The sequence below is a fragment of the Marmota marmota genome, unplaced genomic scaffold, assembly GCF_001458135.2.
Source record: "Marmota marmota marmota unplaced genomic scaffold, marMar, whole genome shotgun sequence".
Classification (NCBI taxonomy): domain Eukaryota; kingdom Metazoa; phylum Chordata; class Mammalia; order Rodentia; family Sciuridae; genus Marmota; species Marmota marmota.
In genome coordinates this window covers 3,228,673-3,246,036 of record NW_026000103.1, presented here as the reverse complement: position 1 = coordinate 3,246,036, position 17,364 = coordinate 3,228,673, and the positions used below count along the sequence as shown (strand labels likewise).

The window sequence follows — 17,364 nt, the reverse complement described above, 5'->3', positions numbered from 1 at the left end:
CCTCATTTGTCTTCCTTAAAAGATAGCATAGATTTTGAGCATAGTTTCAAAATAGAAACTGTCCTGTTTATCTAAGTAGAGCCCTTTTTGGTTATCCCATTTTCACTTCCTGCTGTTTCAGTCCAATCCAAAAATGTCCTTCCAGAATTCACTGTAGACATCAAACCCTCTCTCCTGATGGTGCTTCCTGATAAGATTCCACCTGTCAATCCTTATTAACTTTTCTCTTCCCAGACAATTGTCTTTATACCAGTGAGTATATGTTTTCATCAAACCTTTTAATTGAAAGGTCCCTGAGGTTGGGGCAGTGGCCACAAGGCAGAATACTGTTTATCTACTTCAATCACTAGATGAGGATTTGTTTCATTTGTCTGTCTGACTGTCTATCAATTCAACTATCTGTCAGTACTGGGGATTGAACCCAGGGACACTCATGGACCACTGAGCTGCATCACCAGCCCTTTTTATTTTTTATTTTGAGAGAATATCTTACTGAGTTGCAAGGCTGGCCTCAAAGTTGGAATCTTCCTGCCTCAGCCTCCCAGTTGGCTGGGATTACAGGTGTGTGCTATCACGGCCAGCCTGAGGACTTGACTTTTCTTTCTTTTTTTCTTTTTTTTAGCTTAGTTCTGACAACTATCCCCCCAACCCTCTTTAACTGAGGACTTGTTTTAAACATCCTTTTTCCCTATGGGAAAAATATATGGAAATATTTTAAATTTAGTTCTTTAGAATAGAAGTACTACACAAACATTAAAAAGCGAGTAGTTTACATTTTATAAAACATAGTAGTCCCCCCAGGATTGCAGCCCTTCTCCATTTCTGCTTCATAAAGCAACAGTTTGAAGGCTCTTTTGGCCATTTCTTTGTTTGTTTGGGTTTTTTTTTTTTGCTTGTTTGTTTGTTTCCAATCCTAAAACAATATATTTATGTTGATCCTGCTTAGTTTTTCAGTTTTAGATGTTTTCCATTTGATTCCCAATTTGGAAGATTGGAATCACTTGTTTTTTTTTCTACCTCCCTATTTTTCACATACCTCTGTTCTCTCGTTTTTCTGGTATGTTTGTAGCATAATTCTTGTTACATCAGTATTTAATTTTTATGTTCTTATAAACTTTATACAAAGCTGAGGCATGTAGAATAATATAATAGTATTTTCTTTCTCGTGTATCTTTTTGATTTTCATGGAGTTAATCTTTGTCTTATTTTTAAAATTTCAGAACATTTTGTGTACCTTTCACTGATTCTTTTCCAAGCTGTGCCTCACATATGAATTTCCTCACAAAATATGGTGAAACTCATCAGGTGTTCATCATCTTTGAAACATCTGATGCTGTACTCTGGATTGACTACTCCCTTAGTTTGAGTTCCTCAGAAGCAAGCCACAAGACAAGGATTTAGCACAAGTACTGGTTTTCAAGGTGATTTCAGCAAACCCTGTGAGGGGAGCAGGGAAGAAGAGGAACCCAGTAAAGGGTACATTATAAATTATGGTATGACAGCAGGCAACTGCAGCATGATCCCAGTGGGAGCATAGGAGCAAAGAAAACTTCAGAATTAGTCCTGTGGATCCACAGAGATTGTTGCGCCTTCGCAGCTCATGGCTCTCAGAGCTGAACACATTTGGTTATGTTGGTCTAGTTGCCTGTGGTGCCTGAAATATTGGGACTATCTTTTTCTTAATCTTTTTTTTTTTTTTCCGTGGGGGAGGGTGTACTGGGGATTGAACTCAATCACTCAGCCACATCCCCAGCCCCATTTTATATTTTATTTAGAAACACAGTCTCACTGAGTTGCTTAGTGCCTCACCGTTGCTGAGGCTGGCTTTGAACTTGTGATCCTCCTGCCTCAGACTCCTGAATGGCTGGGATTACAGCCATGTGCCACCGCACCTGGCTCTAGGACTGTCTTGTTAGCTCCCTTTACAGTCATGTTGGGATTCCCTCTGCCTGCTTCTTTACATTGGGTTCCTGTTTATTTCCTAGATCTCATACCTATCCCTTTTCAAGATTTATGATTTCATTTTAGTGGAACTCTTCCATTAGTCTGGGAAAGGGAAAAATTTGTGACCTTCCTTTTGTGTGTTTGAAAATGTCACTGTTTGACCTTTATTTGTCATTGATAATTCCAATGTAGACTAGTATAATTTTCCTTATTTTCTCTAAGATATTTGGAGGTATTGTTTCATTGTTTTCTAAGAAAACTTCTGTTGCTCATGCTGGTGTGATCTCTGGTGGGGGCAGTAGATTAGAGCACATCATCTTAGGAGCATGTGTAGAAAGAAATGGTTACCTCTCAAGTCAGAACAGGAAGAGACATGTACACATATACCCCCCAGTGACCAAGAATCTTCCACTAGACCCCCCTTCCAAAGGTTCCAACACCTCCACATAATGCCAGCCTGGGGACCAAGCCCTTAATATATTCAGGAATACTACCCACACTCTGAACACACCAGTTGGTGAGTCCTACAGTGCACATAGTAACTGCCACAGAATCCTAGCTCACAGGGTCAGGGGTTTTCTTTCTTTTAAAAAAAAAAAAAAAATCCGTTGAATTGCCATACCTTTTATTTCTCAACTAAAGAAACAAGGTTTCTAGTTTCCATTGTTGTGCTTCAGGGGGCGGTCAGCATGTGAGCAGTCCATTTATGCAAACTACTACTCTGCTCTGTCTTTTCTAGGATGGTCTTCTCATTCATTTCTTCATGCCTTCAGCAGATGTGTTGAACATCTCCAGTGTGCACAGCTTTGTGTTGACCCTAACTGGGAGATACGCAGACCAATATGCCAGGGTCCTACTCTCATGGCCCAGGGGAGAGATTGCTATTAGGATAGGAAACCACTTTTTCAGTAAACCCAAATGAACTAAGATAGTGATGGTGGGAAAGTAAAGGTTTGGCATATTCAGAGAGAATATAACCATTTGTAAGAAAACCAAGTGATGAAGCAGGGGAAGATATTTTGGAGAATAGTCAGGCCTCTTTAAGGAGAAAAGGGATTTAGGTCTCCAGGGTCACAATACAACTTGGACAAACAATCCAGGCTGAGGTCCCATTACAGGAATTTTAATGTTTTATATTTGTATTTTCCAGGCTCATACTCAGCTTTCTTTAGAAAATCATTTGAAATGATTGTTAACATTTATATACGGTAATTCCAAGATCTGATGTTATTTTTCAAGAACAGAGAATTTTTACCAAACCAAGGTTCTTAATAAAAATTTAATGAGTTTGTGAATAAACTTAAAAGCCAACCTCTTCAAATGTGGGCTAATAGTTTTTTTTTAGATCATTTGAATAAATAGATAAAATAATAAAATATGGCTTTATTCTTCCTTGTTGTAAAGATGTGGAATATATCAAAGATGTTTTTAAGTAATTAGTAAGAGAACAGGGCTATTCATAATTCAGCAACAGTCAAAATGAGGAATATTAAAATCAGCTACAATATATTAAACTGTTTAAAATTGCTTTCCAAAGACAGTTTTTAACAGAAGAAGGTATAAGCACTAATCAATACCCAGCTTTCATAAACAGAATATATCTGTGGAATGTAAAATGTTCGAAACAGGATTTGAAGGCTTACCCACCAGGGGTGGTTTCACTACTCTCTGTCTTTGGTCTCTGTTCCATGTGTTCGTTCTGTGTGCCTCATTATCAGGTGTTGGCTTCTTTCTTTTATTTGTACGGATGTTACTACTTCTTCATTTTCCCCATCCCCTTGTGTGTATCAGGCAGTATAATATTTATCCTATCAGACTACTCCCTGTCTGCCCAACTCCTCAGTGTGCGGTGAACACCGTGAGGGCAGGGATTGTGATTTTCCTGGGTCTCAGTGGTGGCTGATTGCAGAAACAGCTCTGCAATTCCACTTTAATGACAGTTTCCTCTAGAAAACCGGTGATTATGAGACAGTTTTATTTTTAAAAATTTAACATATCTGATACACTTTTCTTTGGAAAGTGGAGGTAAATAAAAGGTGAGTTTTACATTTTTACAGTCACCTCCAGCTTTGCGTGTGTCGTTGGCCAGCCTGTACTCCCTGTGGTTCTACACTCAGTGAGTTGTTCTTCTCAGAATCCTTTGCAGTGTCCCACCCCACAAGTTGGACAGTGCCGTGTTCCTATAACTCATAGCAGTCCCCCATCATGGCACTTAGTATGTACATGTCACACTAATTACTTTTAAAATAGACTTTACCCTCAGGTCCTTATAAACTGTGACAGCCGTGGCCTTAATTGTCTCACTCATTATAACGTCCCTGGGCAGGGTTGGGGAATCCTCCCCTGATAACTCTCTTATCTCCAGTTTGTATCATTGAGGCCCAGAGTTTAAATAAGAGTCTATTTGAACTAGATCAGCCACTGAATGCCAGAAGTACCTTTAGATGTGGTTCTGACAGGGGTTTCCCTGCAGCTGGGATCTTGGGCACAGTCCTGGGTTAATGTGCAAACCACGTTCTAACAGTGAGCCTAAGGAACCCAGGCATTCTAGAATAAATTAAACCATAGCTTTAATATCTTGTTAATAAAGCCATTTCTTCTACTAAGATTGAAACTGATTTCCAGGCATCTTCTTTTATAAAAATAAAAGCCAAATAAATAATTGAAATGCTATCTTTGAGGCATTAAACTAATTTTCAGATGTAACTATATGCAAAAGAAGTAATTAATTCTTAATGAGCACACTATGTTTCTTCTTCATGAATCTGTGTCATAATCTTAGTTAAGAGACTATTTTGAACATACTTCTATTTTATAGATGATGTCATTGAACCACGGCATAAAGGCTCACCCTTCCATTAGTCTGGGAAGGGGAAAAATTTGTGACCTTCCTTTTGTGTGTTTGAAAATGTCACTGTTTGACCTTTATTTGTCATTGATAATTCCAATATAGACTAGTATAATTTTCCTTATTTTCTTCAGTAATTTACCATTGATTTTGGACTTTATTCCATAGACTTCTAGAATTGATATATAAAACTGGAATAAAGTTAGAGATAATCACATAATTCAGGATTTTCCAAAATGGTCTCTATGGAGCCACCAAGTGCCACAGACTCTCAGCTGGAGCCACCAGAATGAAGAGAGGACAGGGAGGGACAGATGAGAATAGGATCTGAGCCTCTACTATTGCTTCTCTGAGAATAGCTTTGCCTTTTCTTTATAATTCCTCATAGGATTTTAAGGGAAAAGAGAGAGCTTAGTGATTATATATCAACACATCTATATTTATTTACATATATATGTTATATTGATATCTTTCTATCTCTATTTATCTATGTCTATATCCATATGTATATCTATGTCTATCTATACATCAACACCCACATATTTCAAGTAAAGCCCAAACCATGAAGGATAAAGGTACGGTTTTTGATCGTTGAGCCGATTATAGGCCAGTCTGAGGTCTGCTTCCTCATCTGTCCCTGTTTCCACTGTGCCACATTGCTGACTTCAAAAGCCTATTCTCTCTTTGCCTTCAGCTTCCAGAGCTAAGCTCAGCATGATCAACACCATGTCAAAAATCCGTGGCCAGGAGAAGGGTCCAGGCTATCCTCAGGCAGAGGCACTACTTGCAGAGGCCATGCTCAAGTTTGGAAGGGAGCTTGGAGATGATTGCAACTTTGGTAAGGAGTGCCATGCTTTTTCACAGTGTAGTTACGCTGGTTAGCCCTGGGGGCTGTATTGCTGGTAAGAAACTCTGTAGGCAGTTTGTCAAGCTATTTTTTGTTTTAGATCTTACATACATGAAACAAATTTTTTTTTAAATTTTCACCTTTTTTTAAGGTGATTTGTCTTGTTTTGGTTAGTTTGTTTTTCTTTTCTATGATTGGATCCAGTCATTACAACAGACTTCTAGAATTGAATCTTTTCCTTTGGTTGACATACCCAGGTGCCTCTGCACTTTCTATTGGGTGTGTTTGGGAGGAACTGAGAATTGAGACAGAGGAAACAGTCACAGCACAAAGCAACATCCTGCCATTTGGGCTTTCTCTTAGATCTCAGCTCCTTTGTATATGTACCTAATCCCACTGCCCTAAGTGAGACAGGGTTTATTCCTTCACTACCGACATTTTCCAGTACTCAATGATGACACTAAACACCTCTTGTCTTAACCCCCTTGTGATGTGGGACATGTCCTTCTTGACATGATGATTGTTCTTCCTGGTTGAACCTGCTTTTCATTCCTAGTATTTGCTTCTTCTAAATACATTGGTCTGAAACTGGTCCTCTATCAACAAGAGCTGGTACTTCCAGCAGAGGGCAGAGAGCCTCACAAATTACTTTTTTAAAGTAAAGTAAAATGTTACATTCTTGATGATAAGGGTTATTCCCCCTTAGCATGAGGCTTTGAGTCTGGTTCTCAAAATGAACATCCTAAGTGGAAAAGACATTACACTTTCCCTCTGGTCTTCGTCATCTTTAGGATGTGTAATCCTGAATTTTCATCTGTGAATGCCCTATTTTTACAAGTGTAGCTCATCTTTGTTCTTTGAGTTAGAAGAACTTCCTTCTCTTCTTCCAGGTCCAGCACTTGGTGAGGTAGGGGAGGCCATGCGGGAACTTTCAGAAGTGAAAGACTCTTTGGACATGGAAGTGAAGCAGAACTTCATTGATCCTCTTCAGAATCTTCATGACAAAGATTTGAGGGAAATTCAGGTATGTGCAACTAGTCCTGTAGGAGTTGTCCAGATGCTCATTTCCTTTAGAAAACATTTTTGAAGTTAATATTTATGTTGACAGAACTGGGCACATGAAATTCAAAACAACAGGGCAAGACAAGTTAAGAGAAATTAGAAGTATAATACCTTTCTGCCTACTGTTGTGACATGCCACTCTTGTGTATTACATGTGACTTCTTTATGTCCTATTTCCACATTAGTTTTTTCAGATATTTTTTTCCCTCTGGAAGCATAATGGACTCAACCTGAGAAGACATAATTTTATCAGTTGGAATGATTTGCCAGACCTGTGTCACCTCCCAAATGTAGTTGGACTATATGTTAGTTTAAGTAAATATTCTTTCACTTTTAAATGTATTTTTAAAAATTTTTATAAAAAATATGATTGGGATTGATCAGGAGTAGCCAATAATCCTCTTTCTGAAACTTATAGAACCATTGAGCTATTTCTAATAAATTCAATGGGCTTTGTCTCTGACTGGATATATGATGTTTGCTCATTCAATCACTGAACCTAAAACTGAACAATTAATATTTGCTGAACCTGATGTAGCTTAAATTCTGTCAAGTGGACTTCAGTAGCTTGAACTCCGGTTCTCTGGTTCTCCCTGTTCTAGCGTAAGTCTCCTTCAACTCTACCACTCACTCAGGGTCACCCAGTAAATGGCAGACTGGCACTCTGCATCCAAACTGTAACTGATCCCATGTTCTACCCCACAGCTGGCTGAAAGTTCAGATGTTTTAAAATAATGTCTGTTCCAGAGGAACAGATATCATTTAGTTTGGATCAGCCATGGACTGGGAGCAGGATATGAAGTGGGAGGGAAGGATATTTTTCATCCTTCTTTTTTCTCAGTTCTTTGTCATTCCAAGCTCTGTTTTCTTTTCCTTCCACTCCAGACATATCCAGGAAAAAGGGAAAGTCCAGCATTTTCTTCCAGTCATTAGTAGTAGAAGGCTGCAGCTCTCAGGGTGGGGAAAGTACCTTTTGACTTTGGAAAGCAACTTTCCCACCTGGCTACTAACAGTGCTGGGCAGAGTCTGGGCAGCCTGACTGGGGATAGTGCAAGGAAGAATTGAAGCTCATTGTGGAGCATTAGCTGAAATCCTTCTGAGTGAGGCTTTGTGATTGAGTTGTATCACCTGTCAGGAGGAGGCTTAGGCTAAATCAGGACATTCCCAAAAGCTGCCACAATCAACTGGAACAAGGTTAAGATAGAGATTCCCAGGCCCAGCCCTGGATGTTTTGATTTAGGTAATTAGGAATTATTTATTTTATTGATGAACAATTTAGGTGATTCTAATAGACTGAATGATTACAAAATCAAGAATTCCATTCCTTTGCACATTATTTCAGGGAAAGTGTTTTTGCCCTGCCTTTTCCTGAGATACAGTTTCTCTTAAAGATGGAGACTTGTGGGCTGAGTATATCCTTTTTAGTATGTTTAGGATATGCACACATATTCCCTTATCATTGGGAGGGAAAGGCAAAGTCCAGCTTGACTTTGGCTGGCAAAGGCAGAAAATAAAGGACAATGTAATTTCCCACAATGTCTTTCTCATTCTTAATTAGTTTTGAAGATATTTCTCCACATTTGGAAATATTTGCCTCCTTAATGTGTATTTTTTTGTTTCTCTGGCAGTGTGCCATTTTGAAATGTAGCCTGTCTTATTTTGGAGGCTGATAGGCATGATGTATAAGTGAGCTGCAAGTGGACCTTTTCTGTAAGTCCTTTCATAGCATATTCATGCCCTTGACTTTTTCAGCATCATCTAAAGAAGTTGGAAGGTCGACGCCTGGACTTTGATTATAAGAAGAAACGACAAGGCAAGATTCCAGATGAAGAGCTCCGTCAAGCTCTGGAGAAATTTGATGAGTCTAAAGAAATTGCTGAGTCAAGCATGTTCAATCTTTTGGAGATGGATGTAAGTGACTCTTCTGTGGTTTTTAATTTAATCTTATCATTGAGGCTGTAGATTAATGTGTTAAAGAGTCTGATATTAAAAATGTTAAGATTGGATTATACTATGTGGTAAGAACACATAGATGCTTATTTCTTTTAAATAATTTTAAGTGATAAAGTATACAGAGAAGTAGTATTTTCCTGCACTGTTATAGTTTGATTTACCTAGATTTTTTTTTCCTGATGAGGAATCTTAAAACATTACTATTAGTGCAAAGAGAAAAAGAATGTTGGTAATGATTCATGAGTAAGTCCAATATTTGAAAAAATACTTTGTTGATACAAAGTATATTGATTTGAGATTATGAAATACATTCAGAATTGAGCATCCAACATAGATTAAGACATTCTGCATTTTGAAGTAAAGTTGACATTGTCTTTGAAAAGGTAATTTTTATTGAGAATGATGATTGTAGTATAGGTATTACACTTGGGATATAGATGAGATGGTTTAAAAGCATACCCAGGGTGCTAAATTATTGTTTATTGCTATAGACATTACATTCTGTTAAATTCTTTTAGCTTTGAAATTACAATGAAAGATCCTCCTTCCTCATTTCACTTATGCAATAAGACCTGTTATACCAGCTTTCCTGTCCTTGTTCATCTCTACCTCCTACCCTATCAGCTGCTCAGCAACTTTTGCCAAAATGTTCATAGATATTATGTATTTATTACTTAGGTTAGGGTCTCCAGAGAAATAAAACCAATAGGATATAGATAAAGATACAGAAGAGGGAATTTATCAGGGAAATTGGCACATGAAATTATAGTCTCAGAAGTCCCACAATATGCCATCCAAAATCTGGAGAACCAGGGAGGCCAGTAACATGGCTCAGTCAAGCCTGAAGTTCTGAGAACCAGTGGAGTTAATGTGCAATTCTCAGTCTGAGGGTAGAGGCCCAGAACCAGGCAGAGGTGGAGAGCTAGTGGTGCAAGTCTTGGAAACCAAGTCTGAAGGCTGAAGAACTGGGAGCTCTGATGTCCAAGGGCAGGAGCAGATGCCTAGTTTCAGGAGCTAGTAAATATTTTCCTTTCTTTTGCAGTGTTACTCTGTTTGGACCCTTAGCCAAGTTGATGGTGCCTGTCCACATTGGATAAGGACACATCTTCCTTACACATTCTGCTGATTCAAATGCTAATCTCTTCTGGAAATACCTTGACAAATATACCCATAAATAGTGCTTTGCTTGCTATCTGGGTCTCCTTTAATCCAGTTGACACCTAAAATTAACCATTACATCACTTAGCTGTCTTCCTCCTGTGGCAGGGAAGGCATATTGAACAAATCTGGTCTTTTTCACCATCAGGAGGTGGTATAGGTTTGTGTTCATGTGAAATAACTTTTGTCCACCTAAATACTCAGGAGGAATAACATAGGAAACCTGAATCTCAGGGATCCTTCCCTATACCTCAAATTCAGGGTAACATCACCTCTGTTCACTAGGAGGCTACTGCTCACGTCACAACACAACGGGAGATTCAAGATGAAGAATAACTAAGGATACTAAGAATATTAGAGCTAGAAAGAACTCAAGATGTCACATAATCAAACCCCTTTGCACTACAAATGAAGCTCTGAGAGGACCAAAGGTTTTCCATCAGACTATATTACCTCCATGGTACCTATGTGAGCAATCAATATTCACATTTTTATTACAACACTGATATTAACTTAGGATAAAAAGTATAGGGAACAAAGAGTCCTTTAGTCAGTGGATCTTTTTCCTTTAAGAAATCAATAAAGGAAGCCACATCATCATTAGAAGGTGGTAACTAGACATCAGACTGTTTAATAGAGTGATGTCATCTTCACGGGGTTTCTTACGTATGCTGCTCTTCCTGGTACTGATATATGTGGTTCTAAGAACAAGGATGCTTTCTTATCTCTAAGGAATTTGGAGCCTGCAGAACATCTGTCTTAGCCTGGACTGCCACACAGTCATCAGCATTGCCAGGCATAGTCATATGTGTGGGACAGTAAGTAGTAGGAGCTTCAGGACAGTAACCTGGTAACTGAGGCATGATTTGCCCTCTATCTGCAGATTGAACAGGTGAGCCAGCTCTCTGCGCTTGTGCAAGCCCAGCTGGAGTACCACAAGCAGGCAGTGCAGATCCTGCAGCAGGTCACAGTCAGACTGGAGGAAAGGTGGGTAACACTTCCTTGCATTTCTCATTCACATTTCCTTGATATAAAATGATGTAAAGAAACCGAAATAATAGAATGCATTTGGAGACAAAACTTTTGCCAAAATTTTTGTTGATCCTACATAGACATCTTGTGGATTAGTTGTCTGTGCTTCATTTTACTTTGTTCTTTTGGATCTAGGCTTGGGTTTATGATAGGTTGGATTCTATACTGACTGTCACAGATGGACACCTGGATACTATTGATGATGATGGATGCAGTTTGTGAGCAGATGTTCAGCAAGAGACTTAATGCATATAATTATTCTTAAAACATCCTTGTTGTCTAAGTAACAGTTGATCAAACTGAGGCTTAGGGAGCCCATAGCCGCACTCAGTGTGTGGATCTGGGGCTCACTGGCAAGCACAACCTATTTGAATGCCTGCATCTTTTCATATCAGGTTTCTTTGAATGATAATAAAGTCCTAACAGAATAATAAAGTCCTAACTCTCTCACTAACAGAGAGAGCCATTTTCATATACCTGTTCTACTTCCATAGATGCACTTCAAAGAGACCTATAGTAGTTCTCTGTGCAAATGGGCTGTCTGGATTTGGGGACACAGCCTGCAGAGCTACATGCAGTGACTCTACATTATCTTACAGATGCTGCTTATCTGACTTACATTGGGATTATAGTCAATAAACCCAAAGTGTAAAAAGCATTTAATATACATAAGTTATGGAACAACATAGCTTAACACACAGTGCACTTTAGAATAGGGATTGTTTATATTTGTGATTATATCGCTCACTGGGATTTGTGGCTCCCCTCCCCCGACTCCTGCCCTCAGCATTGTGAGAAAGTATTGTATGGCATGTTGCTAACCCAGAAAAGATCAAAATTTGAAGTGTGGATTCTGTTCCATCTGCATCCCTTTGGCACCTTCAAAAATCAAAAAATTATTGAGTCAAACCATTGTAGGCTGGCAACTATATATATGTGTTATTTTACTTAGCCAGATGAAGCAGGATAATCTTGCTAAATACACACACACACACACACACACACACACACACACACACACACCTACCTTAAAAGATCACCCAGCAACCTTTATTCTCAGATTATGGCCAGATTAGACTCACATAGCTGAACAGATAGATGGCTTAGTGCACAGTAAATACACAAATGGTATTGTGCTGCACTGTTGGAAATGTCACCTGTTTGCATCTGGCTAGGTCTTCCTCTCCTCAATATCTTCTTCGGTGCTTTGATCATGCAGCTTCCTTTGGTGCACTGTGCCTTGTGGGAATGTATGTATCCCTGAAGCCTCTAGAAAGAGTTAAAACTATACATGTCAGACTACTAAAGAAGTATGTGCCTTTGTGATACCTGTTGAATATAAAGGGACCAGTTTCCTTTCTTTCCTCTGAAATATGTTGAAAGTCAGTATCATTCTACAGTGACCATACCCTTAGCCCCTTCCATGCTTGCATATCTCTGGTGTTCTTTGCTTATCCAGTATCTGAAGCTGTGGAAAATACTTAGTGGTATGCAGAATGTGTTATCAGCCATACCTTTCCATTTTTCTCCTGCTTTCCCTCATTCCCTTTCCCCCACTATCTTAGACCTCTCACTCCTCTCAGTATTTCCTTCTTCCTTCCCTTTAAACCTGCTCTTGTTCTAGAGTAGCTTTCTTCCACAGTGTTCTTTTGGAAATAACTCCTAGGGATCTTTTGCATCTTTCCTGAAACTTCTCTACCTTTCCCAGGTGAGGGGACTTCTCCCTACCCCCAGTCCCACCCCAAATTCCACAGCACTTTGCAGATTTCTCCTTGACAGCACTATTGTAATTTGATAATCTGTTGTGCTGTTCCCTACAGAATATAAATTGCTTGAGGGCAAGAATTGTATCCTAATCACCTCTGTGTTCCTGGCACTTCACACAGTGCATAGTGGAATAAATCACTGAATAAAGGAGGGAGGAAGTGAGGGACTGATAGATGAATAAAGACAGTGAGGATAACACTGAAGGAGGACATCACTAAGAGCACAGGTGCACACACAGAAGGAAACTACGGCTCCTTTGATTTTTCCACATTCTGTCATAGTAGACTGGCAAGTGGCCCAACATCTCCTTGATTTTGTTGCTTTCTGTTTTTGCTCCTGAATCAACCCAACCTTTTTTTTTTCCTCTCCTCTTTCTCTTCTGTGCAGAATAAGACAAGCTTCATCTCAGCCTAGAAGAGAATATCAGCCTAAACCTCGAATGAGCCTGGAGTTTTCAACTGGAGACAGCACGCAGCCCAATGGAGGCCTCTCCCACACCGGCACTCCTAAGCCTGCAGGTAAGGAGCACAGATCACTGACCTCACTTCCTAGGCTTTGGACACATGGCCAATATTTTTCCAGGATTTCAATCTGGCTGCATGAGAAATGTACAGTAACACAAGTCTCATGGAGTGGCTTGCTGGGTAGAAACTGTTAAAGGAATCTTTTTTCCTTTTCTTTCCCTCCACCACTTTTCTGCAAAACTTCCTTTGCATGACCCTTTTCTCTTACTCAGCAGTACACACAGACTTTCTAGGAGACACATTTGATTGTGGGCCTTGTTTTGTGGTGGTGAAGTACCACAGGAAGGTGCTGGGCATGTCTTCTTTTTTCCCTGCCTTTTTCCTCCTGTGCATGCAACAATGAAAATGAAGCCCCTGGGCAGTGTGCACCCACATATACCCCACATCACCCAGAGACAGCAGCTCCAGGAACGTGTGGAGCTGGATTTCTTGAGTCACAGGAACATATGGTTCAATATATTTGCAGATGGATGTATTTTGAACCTCAGCACCTGCTAGGTTTTTTTTTTTCTACTCCCACCCTCTACCAGTTCGTGGTGCGGTGGTAACTGAGGTTGGTCTTACGAAAGCTAAGTTTTGTTTTTTCCAAGGAATATTGATGCACACCCAATAACACATTCTCTCAGTTGTCACGATCGCTCTCCACCCCCTATCCATAGGACAGACAAAGCCTGTGCTTGAAGCATTGCTAACTCCATGACACGGCTTGGTTAAAACATGGGAACTGTCTTTTACTAGATACAGAATTTTCGATATATGCAGCTTTATCCTATTTTCTATACATCTTCATTGCTTGATGTTCTTTAGGAGAAAACTTTGGATAGATGTTCTTAGGGAGCTGAAAAGGAAAGGAGACAGAAACCCGGAGATGAATCTCAGCTCTGTCCTTGCTCTCACCTCTGCAACTCTGAGCTGAGTTCCCTATGTCAACAGCAGTGGCTTCTGGCTACCAGGACTAGTCATATAAATTATCTGTAACAGTGCTTCTACCCAGAAACCAGTAGTATATTTTGCTTTTCATTTTAATTTGGGGCTTTCTGTAAATAAAATATTAATTACCTTGTTTCTCTGCCAAGACAGCTAGTTTGTATGGGAGCTGTATGTACTTGGGTCCATATTCATATGTGGGCTATATTAATATATTTGGTCATTTCGTGTGTGTACACACACACATACACACACACATACACACATATACACACGGTGTGTGTGGTGCCAGGGCATTGTGCATGTGAAGCAAGCACTCTGCCAACTGACCTATATCCCCAGCCCCAGATAGATTATATTTTAAGATATGATTCCAACCCTTATTATTTTACTTAAAGTGGAATACATTATTTTTATCTACCATCATAGCTCTGAGCTTCAACATTTTACCAAGTATGAATTATATTTCTTTTAACATCATCTAATTTAGTAGACATAATCATATGAAGTAAGTTCTATTGTTAATTCCAATTTGGAAAAAAAGAAACCAAGGGTGACCTTTTGCAAGGTCACACAGAGTAAGAACTTGAACCCAGTGCATTTTATTATTGTGCATTACAGCAGTTTTCCAGAGGTGAGGTTTTTTGTTTGTTTGTTTGTTTGTTTTGTTTTGACGAATGAGAACTTAACTGTTTTTCTGAGGATGCAAAGCATTGTACATGGAGTTAATTGTCCTATTTTAAATGTGCAGGGATTTTAAAGTGCTAATATAACAGGATTCTGGCCATGCTGTGTTACTAACCTAGATCTCATTATAAGCTCCCTAAGTCATAGGGTCTCCCATCTCTGGGTATTGTCGAGAAGGCAAACCTTAATGAATGCTGCTGTATGTATCACAAGAATAGATGTGGCCATTTTTTCATATTGAGAATAGAAACAGGAATATCCAACAACTTCCAAAGATTGAAGTAAGCATCTGAAAACTGTTAGGGTCAAGATGGCCCTGGAGCGATGCTGGAGTCTAGTAGCAAGAGGGAGCATTTGCAGGGAGAGGTATATGGGAAGGAAGAAGGGGAACAAGAAGCCAGTTGGATGTAGCAGGCAGTAGATACTGCAAGTTAAATATCCTTTGTGTTATTCTCTCCTGTTCCTACTCCCAGGTGTCCCAATGGATCAGCCCTGCTGCCGAGCTCTGTATGACTTTGAACCTGAAAATGAAGGGGAGTTGGGTTTTAAAGAGGGTGACATCATCACACTCACCAACCAAATTGATGAGAACTGGTATGAGGGGATGCTTCATGGCCAGTCAGGCTTCTTCCCCATCAATTATGTAGAAATTCTGGTTGCCCTGCCCCATTAGAAAGTTATGCTGGCTGGCTCACCTTTTCTTGACCCAGATAGTTAAGTTTAACCACTGCTTTGATAATGCTGCTTTACAACACATCTTGAGTGCAGGCCGCAGTGGACCAAGTCATCATGCCCCACAAGTGTCTTGGGTTGACTTGTGTGCTCCCACAGGAGCCTTGGTGACGGATGGTATCTTCCAAGCCTGGTGGGCATGGCATGTGCTTTTAAACACTATCTGAGACTAGCTGGTAGTCACAGAACTACTGTTTACCCAGTTCTCAGGAGGCTGTGGTCTCTTAGAATATGACCATGAGCCACATCACAGAAAAATCATCCTACTGAAGATATTGTCTATCACCTAGGGGCCATTCAGGCCTCAACTTCTTCATTCAAAGAGGAGAAAGTTCTTTCTTTTTCACTTTGTCCCTTCCTAAATATGTGAGGCATGGAATTGTCAAAAAAGCCTCCCTCACCAGCAAATTGTCTTCTGGTCTGAATGAATTAGTTTCCTGATGCCAGCAGTAGAAAAGTATTATTGATGGGCTCAGAGCATTTCTCTGGAAACAGTCACTTTTTTCTCCCCATTGATGTCTATTTCTGAGATACAGCCTGTTTTCTTTACTCCCTGTTATTAAATCCAGTGGGCCAGGGGAGAGAGATACTCATTTATTTTGAAGTGAGACAGCAATCGGCATATTGTAGAAAGGGCTGAAAAGAAGAAGTTCTCCATTATGAGGAATTGGGAAAAGATCTGGTTTTCAAGCTCAAATTTCTTACTGTACAGAAGCCATGTACATATTTAGACCATATCTGGAGGGTACAGGGAAGGGGGAACAGTTATCTTCCCTTCAGTTTTATTCATGAATTATATGTTTCATTACATAAATTCTTTAGGCACAGAGATATAAGGAGAAAAATACTAGTAACCATTTCCCACAACTTCATAGACCAAGAAACAGTAAATGTCTTTCCTTTCCACTTTTACCTTGTGTTCCTTGAACATCATTTGTGTGTATTTGCCCTCAATGAGGACCAAATAAAGATGATTTTTGTGCTTAGCGGTTTAAGGTTTGTGACTGCATATGCAAAACCTCTCCCAATTCAGTCATCACATCTACATCTGTCCCTTCTATCCCATCTCCATCTGGTGTGTACAGTGCTGTGTGTAAACTTACCAGTGTTGTTTTTTTCCCCCTATATCAGTCATGAAAGTCCTGTTAGGTATCCAGAGTTCTATTTATCTAGCTGTACAGACTATTTCAGAGATTGAATGTGTTGCTTCCGATGTGCCACCTGCAGTAGTGGATCATGTGGAGTGAAAGGCAAATCTTACTGCTTAATGTATAAACTCTCACCTGGGAAGCATTGCTGTTTCCAATAAATATTGCTGAAAACAAACACAGAGGCTCTGCTTCTTCATTTTGTGTCCATTTTGGGGGCCTGACAGTGGGTAGAAGAGGACTCACTTCAGTCTCCTTTGTCTCCTGTTGCACCCAGACCTGACTCCAACCACCTTTCTACCTCACTGTAAGTAGGAAGGTTCCAGCAGCAAGAAGCCAGCTGGACATTGGTAACTTCCATTAACTCCAGGAAGGAGAAGAACTTGAGAGATGAGACACGTGAAGAGGGGAGGTCTCGAGATCCCATAAGATGCACCAGTGGCAACAGCAAGATAATAACACAACAAAGGGCAAATGAAATTATCACATCAACCAGTCTTTTTATTTCCTTTCATACATGAAGAGAAACAAATATATATTGAAAAACAGTTGGGTCAAAGTCCAGCATTCTAAAATAAAATAAAATAAAAAATCCAGCATTCTTTTCTCTTGTTGTGTTGTGTGTAGCAGCACTGGGCGGATGGCAACAGGGGAAGTTGCACACAGAATAGGTATTTCCAAAGCTTCCAAGAAAATAAACATGCTCTTTGTATATTAGGTACCCTTTAAATTATT

At 39.7% G+C, this 17,364-nt stretch overlaps 1 protein-coding gene across 1 annotated transcript in view; it reads left to right on the top strand.

Moving 5' to 3' along the window:
* The window catches only part of Sh3gl2 (SH3 domain containing GRB2 like 2, endophilin A1), a 58,420-nt gene extending 41,613 nt beyond the window's left edge, over positions 1 to 16,807 (top strand). Inside the window, exons 3-8 of the mRNA XM_015502574.2 lie at positions 5,487 to 5,630; positions 6,530 to 6,663; positions 8,454 to 8,612; positions 10,696 to 10,799; positions 12,999 to 13,129; positions 15,223 to 16,807. Coding sequence (XP_015358060.2) covers positions 5,487 to 5,630; positions 6,530 to 6,663; positions 8,454 to 8,612; positions 10,696 to 10,799; positions 12,999 to 13,129; positions 15,223 to 15,422 — 872 coding nt within the window. The 3' untranslated portion in view covers positions 15,423 to 16,807. The remainder of the gene's footprint in view (positions 1 to 5,486; positions 5,631 to 6,529; positions 6,664 to 8,453; positions 8,613 to 10,695; positions 10,800 to 12,998; positions 13,130 to 15,222) is intronic.
* The last annotated feature ends 557 nt before the right edge of the window (positions 16,808 to 17,364 follow it).